Below are 18,354 nucleotides of genomic sequence, written 5' to 3'. Positions count from 1 at the left end.
TTCTGTTATCGATACTCTTGTTCAGGCCAGAAAGCCTGTAACTAGAAAGATTTACCACAAGATTTGGAAAAAATATATCTGTTGGTGTGAATCTAAAGGATTCCCTTGGGACAAGGTTAAGATTCCTAGGATTCTATCCTTCCTTCAAGAAGGATTGGAAAAAGGATTATCTGCAAGTTCCCTGAAGGGACAGATTTCCGCCTTGTCGGTGTTACTTCACAAAAAGCTGGCAGCTGTGCCAGATATTCAAGCCTTTGTTCAGGCTCTGGTTAGAATCAAGCCTGTTTACAAACCTTTGACTCCTCCTTGGAGTCTCAATTTAGTTCTTTCAGTTCTTCAGGGGGTTCCGTTTGAACCCTTGCATTCCGTTGATATTAAATTATTATCTTGGAAAGTTTTGTTTTTGGTTGCAATTTCTTCTGCTAGAAGAGTTTCAGAATTATCTGCTCTGCAGTGTTCTCCTCCTTATCTGGTGTTCCATGCAGATAAGGTGGTTTTGCGTACTAAACCTGGTTTTCTTCCGAAAGTTGTTTCTAACAAAAACATTAACCAGGAGATTATCGTACCTTCTCTGTGTCCGAAACCAGTTTCAAAGAAGGAACGTTTGTTGCACAATTTGGATGTTGTTCGCGCTCTAAAATTCTATTTAGATGCTACAAAGGATTTTAGACAAACATCTTCCTTGTTTGTTGTTTATTCCGGTAAAAGGAGAGGTCAAAAAGCAACTTCTACCTCTCTCTCTTTTTGGATTAAAAGCATCATCAGATTGGCTTACGAGACTGCCGGACGGCAGCCTCCCGAAAGAATCACAGCTCATTCCACTAGGGCTGTGGCTTCCACATGGGCCTTCAAGAACGAGGCTTCTGTTGATCAGATATGTAGGGCAGCGACTTGGTCTTCACTGCACACTTTTACCAAATTTTACAAGTTTGATACTTTTGCTTCTTCTGAGGCTATTTTTGGGAGAAAGGTTTTGCAAGCCGTGGTGCCTTCCATTTAGGTGACCTGATTTGCTCCCTCCCTTCATCCGTGTCCTAAAGCTTTGGTATTGGTTCCCACAAGTAAGGATGACGCCGTGGACCGGACACACCTATGTTGGAGAAAACAGAATTTATGCTTACCTGATAAATTACTTTCTCCAACGGTGTGTCCGGTCCACGGCCCGCCCTGGTTTTTTTAATCAGGTCTGATATTTTATTTTCTTTAACTACAGTCACCACGGTACCATATGGTTTCTCCTATGCAAATATTCCTCCTTAACGTCGGTCGAATGACTGGGGTAGGCGGAGCCTAGGAGGGATCATGTGACCAGCTTTGCTGGGCTCTTTGCCATTTCCTGTTGGGGAAGAGAATATCCCACAAGTAAGGATGACGCCGTGGACCGGACACACCGTTGGAGAAAGTAATTTATCAGGTAAACATAAATTCTGTTTTCTTTACGTTGTAGCTTGCTCTCACTTTATTTACGATTATATGGGAATCTCCTTTATCTATTGCAAGCGCTTGTGTTTCCTTTACATTGCTTGTCTGCTTGTTTTGCTTGTCGCATTATAGTGTTCGTGCTCCCACCTGCAATTAGCACGCTTTCTATTTTCTGCATTTCAGAAGTTAACTCTTCCTGTTGCGCTGTCTGCACACCATTTTTTCTAAAGTGCTGCACTCCTGAGGGGGAAGATTCTCTATTTTGATCTTAGTAATATATATGGATTCTCTATATTGGTATTTTCTTGCATTAAAAATGTTATTTACTAATTGACAACATTTTATTTTATGATATCATAGTGCACCAATTGCTAAATTAACAAGTGCATAATATAAAGACAATGAAAGAACACAATCTGATTGTCAGAAAAAAAAAAAAATCTGTTTATTTGAAAACTTATTTTTTCCCCATTGGCTGGCCCCCTGTATTATGTGACAGCCAACAGCCAATCACAATATACATATACCCTATAAACTTGTGCACATGCTCATTAGGAGCTAGTGCCTCAAAAAGTGTGTATATAAAAAGAATGTGCAAAATTTCATAATAGAAGTAAAATTGGAAAGTCTCTTAAAAGTTCTGCACTGTCGGAATCATAAAAGTTTCATTTTGACTTTAGTGTCCCTTTTAAGTGTATATTTTTTAGCAAGCTTGTTACTGTAACACACCCAGCTCAGCTGTGCAATTATTGCATGGATCTCCTCATGCATTATAATTAACCGAATGATGTCTTAAAAAAAAAAAGCCTCTAAAGGGATCTGTCCTCCCTTGGTTCTACTGTACAACGGAGTGTTTCATATTTTGCTCCAGGATTTAAAGTCTTTGTGCGCTCAACTGTTTCTGAAATGTTGGTGGCTATGGCTCCTTCAAGTAAGCACAAGTGGTCTGTATCTGACAATCAGCCTGCAGTTGATTTATCTTCTCACTCTGAATCTCACAAAGTCAGATCAGCTAAGCAGCTTCTCAAAGATTCAGACTGACACCTCAGATCTGTCTTCTGAAGGTGAAATTATTTCTGATGATCGGAAGTCTCTCTGATCAGGAATCGGATTCCTCCTTTATGTTTAAGCTGGAAAATCTTTGAACCTTACTTAAGGGGGTTCTATGTACTTGGGGTATTCACAACCCTATTCCTTCTGAGGGAAAAATCTATTAAGCAACTAGATTTGATTTTCACACCTTCTGTTAAGACTCCAAAGGTGTTTCCAGTTTCTGTAGCGTTTGTTGACTAAGAGTGGTCTAAATCTGGCATCCCTTATAATCTAACCTCAAAGTTTAAGAATATATTTACATTACAGGCTTCTAACCTAGAGCTTTAGGAAGCTTTTCCAAAGGTGTATGGTACGGTTTCTACTTTGGCCAAGTGTTATACTTTTCCCTTAGGATAGTACCTTGTTTTAGAACTCAATGTATAGAACATTGCATTATTTTTATACAAAGGCTTTTTAACAAGCAGGTCAGATGTTAGCATCTCTTGGGTTGCAGCAGCTTCTATTCTTTGGTGTGATAATGTATCTGAGCAATTTTCTGATGATTCTATAAATGAAGGTTTTCAACATTGTTTGAAACTTCTAAGGTCAACTATTGCTTTCATTGTGATACTATTGTTAACTTAAACAGATTTAACACTAGGATTGGTATTGACAGTTTTAACCAGGCCTTGTGGCTCAAGTCATAGTTAGCTGATATGGTTTCAAAATTTAGACTTCTATCTCTTTTAAGAGAGAGATTTTTTTGGGCCTAGTCTAAACGCCATAATTTCTACTGTGAGGGATTAAGCATTCTTGTAGTTTTGGGAATCTTTGTCTCCTCCTAGTGACCAGGAGTTGAATCCCAGGAGTAATGGCTTATGGGCTCTCACCACCATGAAATAAATTAATTTATCTGGTAAGCATAAATTATATTGTCATATGGATGTATTAGTAAAACTATTATGCCTAGATTACGAGCTTTGCGGTAACAGGAGTGCGGTGTTAACGAGCAGTTTATGCTCACCGCTCACTTAGACAGCGCTGGCATTACAGGTTTTTATAAACCCGGTGTTAACAGACAAAAAGTGAGCGTTGAGAAAAAATTTGCTCCACATCTCACTCCAATACCAGCGCTGCTTACATTAGCGGTGAGCTGGTGTAACTTGCTCGTACATGATTTCCCCATAGGAATCAACGGGGAGAGCCAGCTGAAAAGAAATCTAACACCTGCAAAAAAGCAGTGTTTAGCTCCTAATGCAGCCCCATTGATTCCTATGGGGAAATAAAATTTATGTTTACACCTAACACCCTAACATGAACCCCAAGTCTAAACACCCCTAATCTTACACTTATTAACCCCTAATCTGCCGCTCCGGACATCGCCGCCACCTGCATTATACTTATTAACCCCTAATCTGCTGCCCCCAACATTTATTTTACAGGCAAGTTTATTTTAACTAGGTAGAATAGTTACTAAATAGTTATTAACTATTTAATAACTACCTAGCTAAAATAAATACAAATTTACCTGTAAAATAAAACCTAACCTAAGTTACACTAACACCTAACACTACACTATAATTAAATTCCCTAAATTAAATACAATTAAATAAAATTAGCTAAAGTACAAAAAACCCCACTAAATTACAGAAAATAATAAACAAATTACAAGATTTTTAAACTAATTACACCTAATCAAATCCCCCTAACAAAATAACCCCCCTCCCCAATAAAAAAAGCCCTACCCTACACTAAATTACAAATAGCCCTTAAAAGGGCCTTTTGCGGGGCATTGCCCCAAAGTAATCAGCTTTTTTACCTGTAAAAAAAATTACAAATTTCCCCCCCAACATTAAAACCCACCACCCACACAACCAACCCTACTCTAAAACCCACCCAATACCCCCTTAAAAAAACATAACACTAACCCTTTGAAGATCACCTTACTGGGAGAAGTCTTCATCAAACCGTGCCAAAGTCCTCAACGAAGCCAGGAGAAGTCTTCATCCAAGCCGGGCGAAATGGTCATCCAGACGGCATCTTCTATCTACATCCATCCGGCGCGGGGCGGGTCCATCTTCAAGACATCCGACGGCTAACACTGAATGAAGGTTCCTTTTAAATTACGTCATCCAAGATGGCGTCCCTTCAATTCCGATTGGCTGATAGAATAATATCAGCCAATCGGAATTAAGGTAGAAAAAATCCTATTGGCTGATGCAATCCGCCAATAGGATTGACGTTCGATCCTATTGGCTGATGCAATCCGCCAATAGGATTGACGTTCAATCCTATTGGCTGATCCAATCAGCCAATAGAATGCAAGCTCAATCCTATTGGCTGATTGCATCAGCCTATAGGATTTTTTCTACCTTAATTCCGATTGGCTGATAGAATTCTATCAGCCAATCGGAATTGAAGGGACGCCATTTGGATGATGTCATTTAAAGGAACCTTCATTCAGTGTTAGCCATCGGATGAAGAGGATGCTCTGCGTCGGATGTCTTGAAGATGGACCCGCGCCGGATGGATGAAGATAGAAGATGCCGTCTGGAGGACCACTTCGCCCGGCTTGGATGAAGACTTCTCCCGGTAAGGTGATCTTCAAGGGGTTAGTGTTAGGTTTTTTTAAGGGGGTATTGGGTGGGTTTTAGAGTAGGGTTGGTTGTGTGGGCGGTGGGTTTTAATGTTTGTAATTTTTTTTACAGGTAAGAGCTGATTACTTTGGGGCAATGCCCCGCAAAAGGCCATTTTAAGGGCTATTTGTAGTTTAGTGTAGGGTAGGGCTTTTTTTTTGGTGGGGGGGGTTATTTTGTTAGGGGGATTAGATTAGGTGTAATTAGTTTAACAATCTTGTAATTTGTTTATTATTTTCTGTAATTTAGTGTTGTTGTTTTTTTGTACTTTAGCTAATTTTATTTAATTGTATTTAATTTAGGAAAATAATTTAATTATAGTGTAGTGTTCGGTGTTAGTGTAACTTAGGTTAGGTTTTATTTTACAGGTAAATTTGTATTTATTTTAGCTAGGTATTTATTAAATAGTTAATAACTATTTAGTAACTATTCTACCTAGTTAAAATAAATACAAACTTGCCTGTAGAATAAAAATAAACCCTAAGCTAGATACAATGTAACTATTAGTTATATTGTAGCTATCTTAGGGTTTATTTTACAGGTAAGTTTTTAGTTTTAAATAGGAATAATTTAGTTAACCCTTTGAGTGCTAATGACGGCTCTGAGCCATCACAGAGTTTTCTCACTCTGGTGCTAATGACGGCTCAGAGCCATCATGAGCACACTCCCACCTTGAAGGAGATATGGGGGCTCCTAACCGCTCCTACCCCAGTGATCATGCCTGTAGAGTGACGGGCATCGCCGGGGCTTCACACGATGACGGTGACGTCACGCGCAACTTTAGTTATACTTAACTATGTTAAGTATAGGAGGAGGGGGCATGGTGTATCTCAGGCTTCTAAGCAGCTACATACCCCCAAGGCCCACTGTTGGAAAGGTAATTGCCTAACCTTTCCAACAGTGTAAGTCTTGAGGGGTCTGTAAAAAAAAAAAAAACATAGAAAATATTAGCACCCAGGTGGGAAAGTGCATAGCACTCAAAGGATTAATGATAGGAATATTTATTTAGATTTCTTTTAATTATATTTAAGTTAGGGGAGGTTAGGGTTAGACTTAGGTTTAGGGGTTAATAACTTTAGTATAGTGGTGGCGACGTTGGGGACGGCAGATTAGGGGTTAATAAATGTAGGTAGGTGTCGGCGATGTTAGGGACGGCAGATTAGGGGTTAATTAACTGTTTGTGAGGCGGGAGTGCGGCGGTTTAGGGGTTAATATATTATAGTGGCGGCGATGTCTGGTTCGGCAGATTAGGGGTTATATTTATTTTAGTGTTTGAGATGTGGGAGGGCCTCGGTTTAGGGGTTAATATGTAGTTTATGGGTGTTAGTGTACTTTTTAGCACTTTAGTTATGAGTTTTATGCTACGGCATTATAATTAAAAACTCTTAACTACTGACTTTAAAATGCAGTACCAGTCTTGACAGGAGAGGGTCTACTGCTTACTTTTTGGCAGACTCGTAATACCGGTGCTATGCAAGTCCCATTGAAAAAAAAGAGGATACGCAATTGACGTAAGTGGATTTGCGGTATTTCCAAGTCTGGCCAAAAAAGTGAGAGGTACACCTGTACCTGCAAGAATCGTAATACCAGCAGGCGTTAAAATCAGCGTTGGGACCGGCCAACGCTGCTTTTTAAGCCTATCGCACAACTCGGAATCTAGCCGTTAGAGGTGAAGTTGCTTACTTAAAGGGACACTGAACCCAAATTTTCTTTCATGATTCAGATAAAGCATGAAATTTAAATCAACTTTCTGATTTACTCCTATTATGAATTTTTCTTCGTTCTCTTGCTATCTTTATTTTAAAAGCAGGAATGTAAATCTTAGCAGCCAGCCCATTTTAGGTTCAGAACCATGGATAGCGCTTGCTTATTGGAGGCTTACATTTACCCACTAATAAGCAAGCATAACCCAGGTTCTCAACCAAAAATGGGCCGGCTCCTATGCATCACATTCCTGCTTTTTAAATAAAGATAGCAAGAGAACAAAGAAAAATTTATAATAGGAGTAAACTATAAAGTTGCTTAAAATTGCATGCTCTACCTGAATTATGAAAGAAAAAATTTGGGTTCAGTGTCCCTTTAATCTTATCTGTTTATACCACTGTATAGACATTTTAGAAGATGTTTTATTTCATTTTTTTTTCTTGTACTTTCATGTTAAAACCTCAAACTACGATTAAAAATAAATATGAATATGAGAATGGAAAAAAAACTTGTAATTATATAAAGATTTTTTCAGTCTTGCAATAAATAAACCTACAAGGGGAGTGTCAACATTTTTGGCTGCATTAGCTTATTTGTTGCAATAGTTTTAAAATGGCCTCAGCAAGGGGTTAGAGCAGATTTGGGGCTAATTAGGGACAGATATGTGGCAGGGTTATATTTGTGAATCATGCCATGTGCACTTCCAATTCTCAGAATTTTAGAACTTAAATTTTACAAGAAAGTGGGGCAAAATAATGAAGATACCCTGTAAAGTTGTTAAACTATGTAGAAACATTTTGTACCTTTTTAACCACAGTATATTGCTGCCAAGAATGTTCTCTATTTACCCCAAATACTAAGACTATATGAGCTTTATGTCTTTGTGCATTTTGGTCATCTTTTATTGAGCTTATTGTGTAATGTCTTAAATGTTCTTTGACAAATCCCTTAGAAGGTTTACATTTCGTAATGAGATCATGATCTTTATTGCACATTTGTTTTACTTTAAGGGACATTATACACCAAAATTAATATAGGCTATTTAAATAAAGCATTAAGTAAACATACAATTTACATTTGACATTCATTACCCATTTTGCAATTAAAGGGACATAAAACAGGTTGAGATCTGTTCATATCCTAAATAGACTAATTTATTAAAACTAATTTGCATTAAAAAATGTTTAAAAATTGCTGGCAAGTAAAATTATTTTAAAAAATAAGCAAAATTAATTGCATAGCTAAGCTGCATAGAGCAACCAACTCCACCCCTCTTATCGGTGTTTAGACACAGGCATTGTATTTCAACTGAGTACACAGCTTCTAGGCATGCTCCAGCAGATAATCCCTGTTTACTTTTGCCTTCTTCCAAAACAATAGATATAGAAATTGCCATAGAAGGAAATGTGTGGTGGGAGTTAGAGCGTTACAGATTCAGAAACTAAAAAGAAAGGGTTAATGGTGAGGCACTGCAGTATACATTTGCAGGTAAAGTAATTAAAGTACATATTATTATATTTTGTCTCTATCCCAACTTGTTTTAACCCTCCTAAAAATGGAAAAAACTTCTCAGTGAAGTGTCTGTGAGAAGTTTAGTCCGGTGAGGAGAGGGAGTGAGAAGCTGCACAGTGTTACCGGAGGAAGTGGCAGACGGACGAAGCTGAAGAATTTTTAGGCAGTTCTGTGTATCTCTTACTGTTCTTCTTATATTACAAATAAAACCGTTTCTCAGCAGACCTCGTATAACTCAGTGCAGCTTCAGTGAGTCAGGCATGTCAGTTAGTGACTTCCCGGCTGTAGGCAGTTAGTTAGGGAGTGAGGGGAAAACAATAGCTAAATGATTACAGTATAGTACATAGGTATACATATTCATTGAAACACCCTGCATGTTTTCCCCCATTTTTAGGAGAGTTAGCTGCAAATAGGTAATGCACGTCAGTTGCAAATTTTAATGCTTTATTTAATAGCCTATATTAATTGAGGTGTATAATGTCATGCAAAATGACCATAGCATCTCATTTAGGAAATTTTAGTTTGATAAATGGTTGCTCATAGACACAGAAGGCATGTATTAAAAACTCAGTGCAACATTTTTTTTTTATATAAATTTGTGTTTAAAGGGGCATAAAAAGCAAAACGCCTGTGGTGTGTGTTTGTACTCTTAAAGGGACAGTACACTGTAAAAACAGAATTTATGCTTACCTGATAAATTACTTTCTCTTACGGTGTATCCAGCCCACGGATTCATGCTTACTTGTGGGATATTCTCAATCCCTACAGGAAGTGTCAAAGAGAGCACACAGCAGAGCTGTCCATATAGCTCCCCTCAGGCTCCGCCCCCCCAGTCATTCGACCGACGGTTAGGAGAAAAAGGAAAAACCATAGGGTGCAGTGGTGACTGTAGTTTTACTAAAATAAATTTGAACCTGACTTAATTGCCAGGGCGGGCCATGGACTGGATACACCGTAAGAGAAAGTAATTTATCAGGTAAGCATAAATTCTGTTTTCTCTTACATGGTGTATCCAGTCCACGGATTCATCCTTACTTGTGGGATACCAATACCAAAGCTTTAGGACACGGATGAAGGGAAGGAACAAGTCAGGTAACCTAAACGGAAGGCACCACTGCTTGCAAAACCTTTCTCCCAAAAATAGCCTCCGAAGAAGCAAAAGTATCGAATTTGTAAAATTTGGCAAATGTATGCAGTGAAGACCAAGTCGCTGCCTTACAAATCTGTTCAACAGAAGCCTCATTCTTGAAAGCTCATGTGGAAGCCACAGCTCTAGTGGAATGAGCTGTAATTTGTTCAGCAGTCTCATCCCTGTAACAGGATAGACAGAGCAGATATCTGTCCCTTTAAGGAACTAGCTGACAAACCTTTCTCCAATCCTTCTTGGAGAAAAGACAATATCCTTGGAATCCTAACCTTACTACACGAGTAACGATTGGATTCGCACCAACAAAGATATTTCCGCCATATCTTATGGTAAATTTTCCTGGTGACAGGCTTTCTAGCCTGGATCAGAGTATCTATAACTGATTCAGAGAACCCACGCTTAGCTAGAATTAAGCGTTCAATCTCCAAGCAGTCAGTTGCAGAGAAACTAGATTTGGATGCTTGAATGGACCTTGAATTAGAAGATCCTGCCTCAATGGCAGTTTCCATGGTAGAGCCGATGACATGTCCACTAGGTCTGCATACCAAGTCCTGCGTGGCCACGCAGGCGCTATCAGAATTACCGAAGCCTTCTCCTGTTTGATACTGGCTACTAGCCGAGGGAGAAGACGTAAGCTAAACTGAATGACCAAGGCGCTACTAAAGCATCTATCAATGCCGCCTTGGGATCCCTGGATCTGGATCCGTAAAGGGGAAGTTTGGTGTTCAGACGGGACGCCATCAGATCCAATTCTGGAATGCCCCATAGCTGGGTCAGCTGAGCAAAAACCTCCGGGTGGAGTTCCCACTCCCCCGGATGGAAAGTCTGACGACTCAGAAAATCCGCCTCCCAGTTGTCTACTTCTGGGATGTGAATTGCAGATAGATGGCAGGAGTGATCCTCCGCCCATTTGATGAACTTGGTTACTTCCTTCATCGCTAGGGAACTCTTTGTTCCTCCCTGATGATTGATGTACGCTACAGTCGTGATGTTGTCCGACTGAAATCTGATGAATTTTGCCTCCGCTAGTTGAGGCCATGCCTGGAGCGTATTGAATATCGCTCTCAGTTCCATAATGTTTATGAGGAGAAGAGATTCTTCCCGAGACCATAGACCCTGAGCTTTCAGGGAGTCCCAGACCGCACCCCAGCCTAACAGACTGGCATCGGTCGTGACAATGATCCACTCCGGTCTGCGGAAACTCATTCCCTGAGACAGGTGGTCCTGAGACAACCACCAGAGAAGAGAGTCTCTGGTTTTCTGGTCCATTTGTATTTGAAGAGACAAATCTGCATAATCCCCATTCCACTGTTTGAGCATGCAGTGGTCTTAGATGAATTCGGGCAAAAGGGACTACGTCCATTGCCGCAACCATTAAACCGATTACCTCCATGCACTGAGCCACAGAAGGCCGAGGAATGGAATGAAGACTTGAGAAGTATTTAAAAGTTTTGACTTCCTGACCTCTGTCAGAAAGATTTTCATTTCTACCGAGTCTATTAGTGTTCCCAGGAAGGGAACCCTTTTGAGCGGGGACAGAGAACTTTTTTCAACGTTCACCTTCCACCCGTGAGACCTTAGAAAGGCCAGAACAATGTCCGTATGAGCCTTGGCTCTGTGGAAGGACGACGCCTGAATTAAGATGTCGTCTAGGTAAGGTGCTACTGCAATGCCCTTGAACCGCTAGAAGGGACCCCAACACCTTTGTGAAAATTCTGGGAGCGGTGGCCAACCCGAAAGGAAGGGCCACGAACTGGTAATGCGTGTCCAGAAAGGCGAACCTTAGGAACTGATGATGATCTTTGTGGATAGGAATATGTAGGTACGCATCCTTTAGATCCACGGTAGTCATATATTGACCTTCCTGGATCATCGGCAAGATTGTCCGAATGGTTTCCATTTTGAAAGATGGAACTCTGAGGAATTTGTTTAGAATTTTTAGATCCAGGATTGGCCTGAAAGTTCCCTCCTTTTTGGGAACTACAAACAGGTTTGAGTAAAATCCCAGTCCTTGTTCTGCAATTGGAACTGGGTGTATCACTCCCATCTTTAGAAGATCTTCTACACAGCGTAAGAACGCCTGTTTCTTTGTCTGGTCTGAAGACAAACGAGAAATGTGGAACCTTCCCCTTGGGGGAGAGTCCTTGAATTCTAGAAGATACCCCTGAGCCACAATTTCTAATGCCCAGGGATCTGGAACATCTCTTGCCCAAGCCTGAGCAAAGAGAGAAAGTCTGCCCCTACTAGATCCGGTCCCGGATCGGGGGCTACCCCTTCATGCTGTTTTGGTAGCAGGCGCAGGCTTCTTGGCCTATTTACCCTTATTCCAGCCCTGCAAGGGTTTCCAGGTTGCTTTGGACTGTGAAGCGTTACCCTCTTGCTTTGCGGCAGCAGAGGTTGAAGCAGGTCTGCTCCTGAAGTTGCGAAAGGAGCGAAAATTAGCCTTGTTTTTGGCCTTAAACGGTCTATCCTGCGGGAGGGCATGGCCCTTCCCCCCAGTGATATCCGCGATAATTTCTTTCAACTCGGGACCAAAAAGGGTCTTTCCCTTGAAAGGAATATTTAGTAATTTTGTTTTGGACGACACGTCAGCCGACCATGATTTGAGCCAAAGCGCTCTCCGCACCATAATGGCAAAACCAGAATTTTTCGCCGCTAACTTAGCTAATTGTAAAGCGGCATCTGTGATAAAAGAATTCGCCAGCTTTAGAGCATGAATTCTATCCATGACTTCGTCATATGAAGTCTCCCTCTGGAGCGACTCCTCCAGCGCCTCAAACCAAAAAGCCGCTGCAGTAGTTACAGGAATAATGCAGGCAATTGGCTGAAGAAGGAAACCTTGCTGAACAAACATTTTCTTCAGCAAACCTTCCAATTTTTTATCCATAGGGTCTTTAAAAGCACAACTGTCTTCTATTGGTATAGTTGTACGCTTAGCAAGTGTTGAAACGGCTCCCTCTACCTTAGGGACCGTCTGCCACGCGTCCCGTCTGGGGTCATTTATGGGGAACATTTTCTTAAAGATAAGAGGGGGAACAAAAGGTACACCTGGTCTCTCCCACTCCCTAGTTACAATATCCGCCACCCTCTTTGGGATCGGAAACGCATCAGTGTATACAGGGACCTCTAAAAACCTGTCCATTTTACACAATTTTTCTGGGACCACCATGGGGTCACAATCATCCAGCGTAGCTAAAACCTCCTTAAGCAGGACGCGGAGGTGTTCCAGCTTAAATTTAAACGCTAAGGAATCTGAATCTGCCCGCTGAGAAACTTTTCCTGTGTCAGAAATTTCTCCCTCGGACAGACCATCCCTCACTGCCACTTCAGACTGTTGTGAGGGTACAACAGATAAATCATCCAAAGCTTCTGATTGCTCATCCTCTGTTCTTAAAACTGAGCTATCACGCTTTTTTGGAAAAACTGGCAGTTTGGATAGAAATGCCGCAAGGGAATTATCCATGACTGCTGCTAATTGTTGTAAAGTAATAGGGCACAATGCGCTAGAGGTACTAGGCAACGCTTGCGCGGGCGTAACTGGTGTCGACACATGGGGAGAGGAAGGAGGACTATCCTCATTACCTTCCGTCAAAGAATCATCTTGGGCTACATTTTTAAGTGTCACTGCATGGTCATTAAAATGTTTAGATACCTTAGCACACTTTAAACACAAATGCAATGTACCCCCCACATGGCTTTTAAACACATAGAACAAGGTCTATCCGTAGGCTCAGACATGTTAGACAGACTTAGATAGCACTCAAATACAGAAAAATACACTTTTTGAAAAAACGGTACTGTGCCTTTAAATAATAAAAAGCACACACTTTTTTACCAAATCTCAAAAAAACATCCAATCTTTATGAAATTTACACCATATGATCCTCATGCTTTGAAATGATTGCACACCAAGCTTTCAAGCCAATTAACCCCTTATTGCCCAAACCGGAGCAAATTGAAGCAAGCCACCGGTTTTACACACTACAGCACTATGCCACAGGATCTGCTGTGGCCCTACCTTCCTTGGGGATTAGTTTTGGAATGAAAATAAGCCTCCCTGTAGTCCTCCTGCAATCTCTGGACACTACATGTGAAGCTGCATGAAGCTGTCTTGCAAAAGAACTGCGCAACTGAGGCGTGAAAATTAGGCCCCCTCACTCTTCACTCTGGAGTTGTGGGGCCTTCCTAAGCCAAATTAGGTGTCTAAAAATATGCCAGGCGTATTAAACCCCTAAAAAGTGTTCCAAACATAATAAACACTTGGTTAAAGTAATAAACAATGATGATTATCTATTCAGTTGGGCAGAACTATGCTCACCTTAAAAAACTTATCCCAACGGTTTTGAGTGTAATTAGATCAAAAAATAGGTGATGCAAATTAATGCAGTTCTGACTATTAGTGGTATGAATGTAGGTTTAGTCTCCCTGTGGGTCCAATAGTGTTCTCACTACATAAGCTATGTTAGGTGGAAAAGTAGGTGAAGTCCCTCCAGAACAATAAAGTTTCTAGACTCAAGTTCCACAATACAAATAAGTATTTATTGAATAAAGATTTTTATATATACGAGATCGATATAACGGTCTATTCACATATAGCGGTGTTGTTCCATAAACAAAAAAGCTGTAAAAAACTAAAAATAAAGTAGTACAAATGAGCGGATATAATTGCAATTATACCCGCTCATTTGTACTACTTTATTTTTATTTTTTTTGTTAATGGAACAACACCGGTGTTTTACAATTGTATAATATACAGTGTTTTAACATGTGAATAGATCGCTATATGTGAATAGACCGTTATATCGATCTCGTATATATAAAAATCTTTATTCAATAAATACTTATTTGTATTGTGGAACTTGAGTCTAGAAACTTTATTGTTCTGGAGGGACTTCACCTACTTTTCCACCTAACATAGCTTATGTATAGTGAGAACACTATTGGACCCACAGGGAGACTAAACCTACATTCATACCACTAATAGTCAGAACTGCATTAATTTGCGCCACCTATTTTTTGATATAATAAACACTTGTGCAAATGTCAGATTATAGTAGAAAAATAATCGATTTTCCCCATAACAGTGTCCACCAGTGATTTAAGCCCTTTTAACTAAGCCATCCTTCTATACAGAGTCTCAGAATATGGCTTACCTTCCCCACATGGGGATTTCTGTCAGTCTACCAAGTCTTGTTAGAAAAAAAGTGACTGAGCATACCTTAAGCAGTTAAGCCTGCAAACTGTTCCCCCCAGCTGAAGTTCTCCGGTACTCAACAGTCCTGTGTGGGAACAGCAATGGATTTTAGTTATAACATGCTAAAATCTTTTTCCTCTCAGCAGAAATCTTCATCACTTTCTGCCTCAGAGTAAATAGTACAAACCGGCACTATTTTAAAATAACAAACTCTTGATTGAAGAAATAAAAACTACAAATCTAACACCACATACTCTTTACCCTCCCGTGGAGATGCTACTTGTTAGAGCGGCAAAGAGAATGACTGGGGGGGACAGCTCTGCCTTGTGCTCTCTTTGCCACTTCCTGTAGGGATTGAGAATATCCCACAAGTAAGGATGAATCAATCCGTGGACTGGATACACCATGTAAGAGAAATTGTTTTTCCATTAATGTATTTTAAATGACTTGTTATACCAACTGCAGAGTATAAAATATTTGAGAAATTCCATTTTCATGCTTATTTGTGTATATGAAGTAGTTGATTTTGTGCTTTGAAACTACAGCCTATTACAATGGGTTGAACTTAAAGGTGATATCAGATCTCATTATGTTCTAAGTTTGTGTAAACAGACTTGCTTCCTTATCTTTTGTGTAAACAGCCTTGCTTCCTTATCTTTTTGGAACACCAAAGCTCAATACATAGAGAACAATGGAAAATGATAATTTTATTACTTAACTATCCTGCATCCCACTGAGAGTGTCATCTCTTCTGCTGGCTGTGTATACTTAGGCTATTCAATAGCCTATACTCCAGTATTAATTTGTTCAGTATAGGTGGCGATACCACAGGCTAAATCAGCTATTTCAAATGCTGAAATAGTAGTAAAGGAGCTACTTGTAACCAATTGAATACACTCTAGCAGGTTAAAAGGATCATTGGGAATAATTTAAAGGGGAGAAAATTTTTGGGTGAACTGTCCCTTTAATTGTGGCTTGTTTTATTGACTTTGCAGCAGCTCAATAAGGTTGGGATTTGTGCTCAGGATTTGTTCTGTTTAAAAATAGTCTATTTTGTTATAACATTTTACTATCGATTGCAGAGAACTGTGTTTAACCCCTACAGTAAACTTTCTACTCTCACCGTCCAGCTGTGCCATAGTTTTTGCTGTAGACCTCTCTAAAAATTATGCCTCTGACTATTAAAATAAGATTTTCATACATTTTAATAACAAAAAAATAGTGAACAAATTAATAACATTTCAGATTCATTTTGTTAATCCATTCACAAGCTATAAGTATTTGAAAATAAGAGTTTAATGTATTTTACAGCTGTTTTTGTGTGTGTGTATATACAGTATGTGTGTGTGTGTGTGTGTGTGTGTGTATATACAGTGTGTGTGTGTGTATATACAGTATGTATGTATGTGTGTGTGTATATACAGTATGTGTGTGTGTGTGTGTGTGTGTGTATATACAGTGTGTGTGTGTATATATTATATATATAATTTACAATCATGCATTAGAGTCAAATAAAATATACTGATATTTATTATGTTTTGTATTCAGATCTACAGTGTGCAGGATCCACAGGATATAGTTCTGGGAGGGGACATGCCCATAAGTTCTATTCAAGCTACCATTGCGAAGTTGAGCATCAAACCTTACTCTGGAGGCACAGAAACTCTGAATCATTATCTGCTGCCAGAGCCCTTGTTTGACGAGCAACCACCGGGTGAACTTCTTCAGCCTGCTTTCCCATTAGATGTGTTTGAACCTGATCTTACACTTGGTGTAAGTACTGAGCAAGAACCATCAAAGAGTCAACTCTCACAAGATGGAAGCTCCATATCTGTAGCTGAAACAGTTGTAGAAAGCCATAACCACCATCCTGTGATGAGTGGAAAAATGATGCCAACTGCAGAGCCCTCTGCTGCTCCTGTTTCTGTCTCTACAGCACCCTCCTCCTCCTCCATGAACCTGCTAGCCTCCCTTACACCCGAGACCTTCAGCTTGGACAGCTCTCAGAGAGGAAAACAAAAAATGAATAAACAGAGCTTTTTACATCCACAGAATGGAGGAGTCCTGGCACGTGGTACTGAAGCCAGTGGTGATCCACTCAGCATGTTGGACCCACTTTGGACACTGAATAAAACCTAAGCTCTGTGCAGACCTCTGTAGCTTTGCCTTACCGCAGAATAAGGACGTTTGGCTTCCTTTATTCCTCACCTCACCATGTGCATTCCTGTTCAGTGCACTGAGATCGTAAAACGTTATCAGTTGTGCTTCAGATCAGTTGGAGAATGGAACACGTAAAGTCAGAATCTTCAGTTTGTAAAATATTTACTTTGGTGACTTAATAACTAAAGACTATTCAGCGAGACATCAACACTAACTCCTATGCATAAATCATTATTGCCAGTTGTATGTGTGCAAATCTCCCATGTGAATTATCAGTTCACTGTGGCCTTAACATTTGGCCCCACAATACTGCAAACCGACTTAAGGAATCAACACAGTCTAAGCAATCAACTAAGCACTACCATTTGTTGCAGAGCAGGAATCTTCATATTCATATATTAGTTACATTCTTGCTCATAGCAGACAAAATATCCATCATATTAATATTGTAGGGCAGTAGAACATCTCAAAATACTGTATTCAGCTGAGCTGTTTTGGGCCTGGACCTTAAGATTCAGAGCTGCTTTGTTTTATTTGGCAATAAGGCACTGCTGTGGCTCTGTAATTGTTGCATAACACTTCAGTAATATATGATGCATGATGAAGGTATTTTCACAACTATTGGAGCATTGATTAAATGAGACTGATCTTTTTATTTACATTTGAAAGAAAAATGATTCTGCTTCATGTTGGAATACTGCATGATTTTTCAGCGTGCCCACTTTCCTCTTCACAATTTCATCTCACAATTGAGACCGTAACGAAAATTCAGATGCTGACAAAATACATTTAAATAACTGTTTTTGGAAGTACCGGTTCATCATGTGAAATAATAGTGCATGTACTTTCAAATGTCCCTTTAAGAGATTATTTAATGGTTACCCAGCCACTCCAGTGCCTTATTGCCATTATTATGTCCTATTTAATATGTGTATCTCTTCGTGTATTTGTCCATTTAAATGTACAGTACAATATAGCTTACATTTCAGAATACTTGAATGGTGTTTAAAGGTGCAGTCCTGTTTATGGGTTTCATTTTTGGTTCTTTAAAGTATCTGTTCTCTTCTCATTTTATTTTTTCTTCTTAATTATTGATATGAAAACCATTTCCGAGCATTGCTGGATTCACTGCAGTATTGTTTTCTCATATCCAAATAAGACCCAAGAACAAAAATATTGTAAATACACTGTCTGTTTATGGATTTTATTGTGCTTCTCACAGTGCTATTAAATCTTTTAATTATAAACTCTAAAATAAATGTTTAAAAAAAACGTTACACAGCAGCCTTTCTGTTTCAACCTTTTGTCTGTAGAGAAAAAGACAGCAACAAGCAGGCTAAACAGTTCAGATTAAAGGGACATTAAAGTAATTTTTATTTATGCATCGGAAATCATTTAAATAATTGCAAAATATCTGCTTCAAAATGTAATGTTTTAAAATCACTTACCTGTCATTTTGTTAGTGAAATATGCATTTTTCCAGGCCCAAAACTCCAGTGACAAACACAAACTTCCTGCAGATATCACCCAATTACTGTTGTATGTAG

The 18,354-nt window shown here is 39.5% G+C and overlaps 1 protein-coding gene across 1 annotated transcript in view; it reads left to right on the top strand.

Annotated features, from left to right (window-relative positions):
- PTPN23 (protein tyrosine phosphatase non-receptor type 23) overlaps positions 1-18,084 on the top strand; it is a 338,041-nt gene extending 319,957 nt beyond the window's left edge. Inside the window, exon 25 of the mRNA XM_053713701.1 lies at positions 16,196-18,084. Within this exon, the coding sequence (XP_053569676.1) occupies positions 16,196-16,786 (591 nt within the window). The 3' untranslated portion in view covers positions 16,787-18,084. The remainder of the gene's footprint in view (positions 1-16,195) is intronic.
- Positions 18,085-18,354: the final 270 nt, after the last annotated feature.

This window comes from Bombina bombina, chromosome 5 (genome assembly GCF_027579735.1).
Source record: "Bombina bombina isolate aBomBom1 chromosome 5, aBomBom1.pri, whole genome shotgun sequence".
Classification (NCBI taxonomy): Eukaryota; Metazoa; Chordata; class Amphibia; order Anura; family Bombinatoridae; genus Bombina; species Bombina bombina.
The sequence above is the reverse complement of the archived record's forward strand: the minus strand, read 5'-3'. Positions and strand labels throughout refer to the sequence as shown.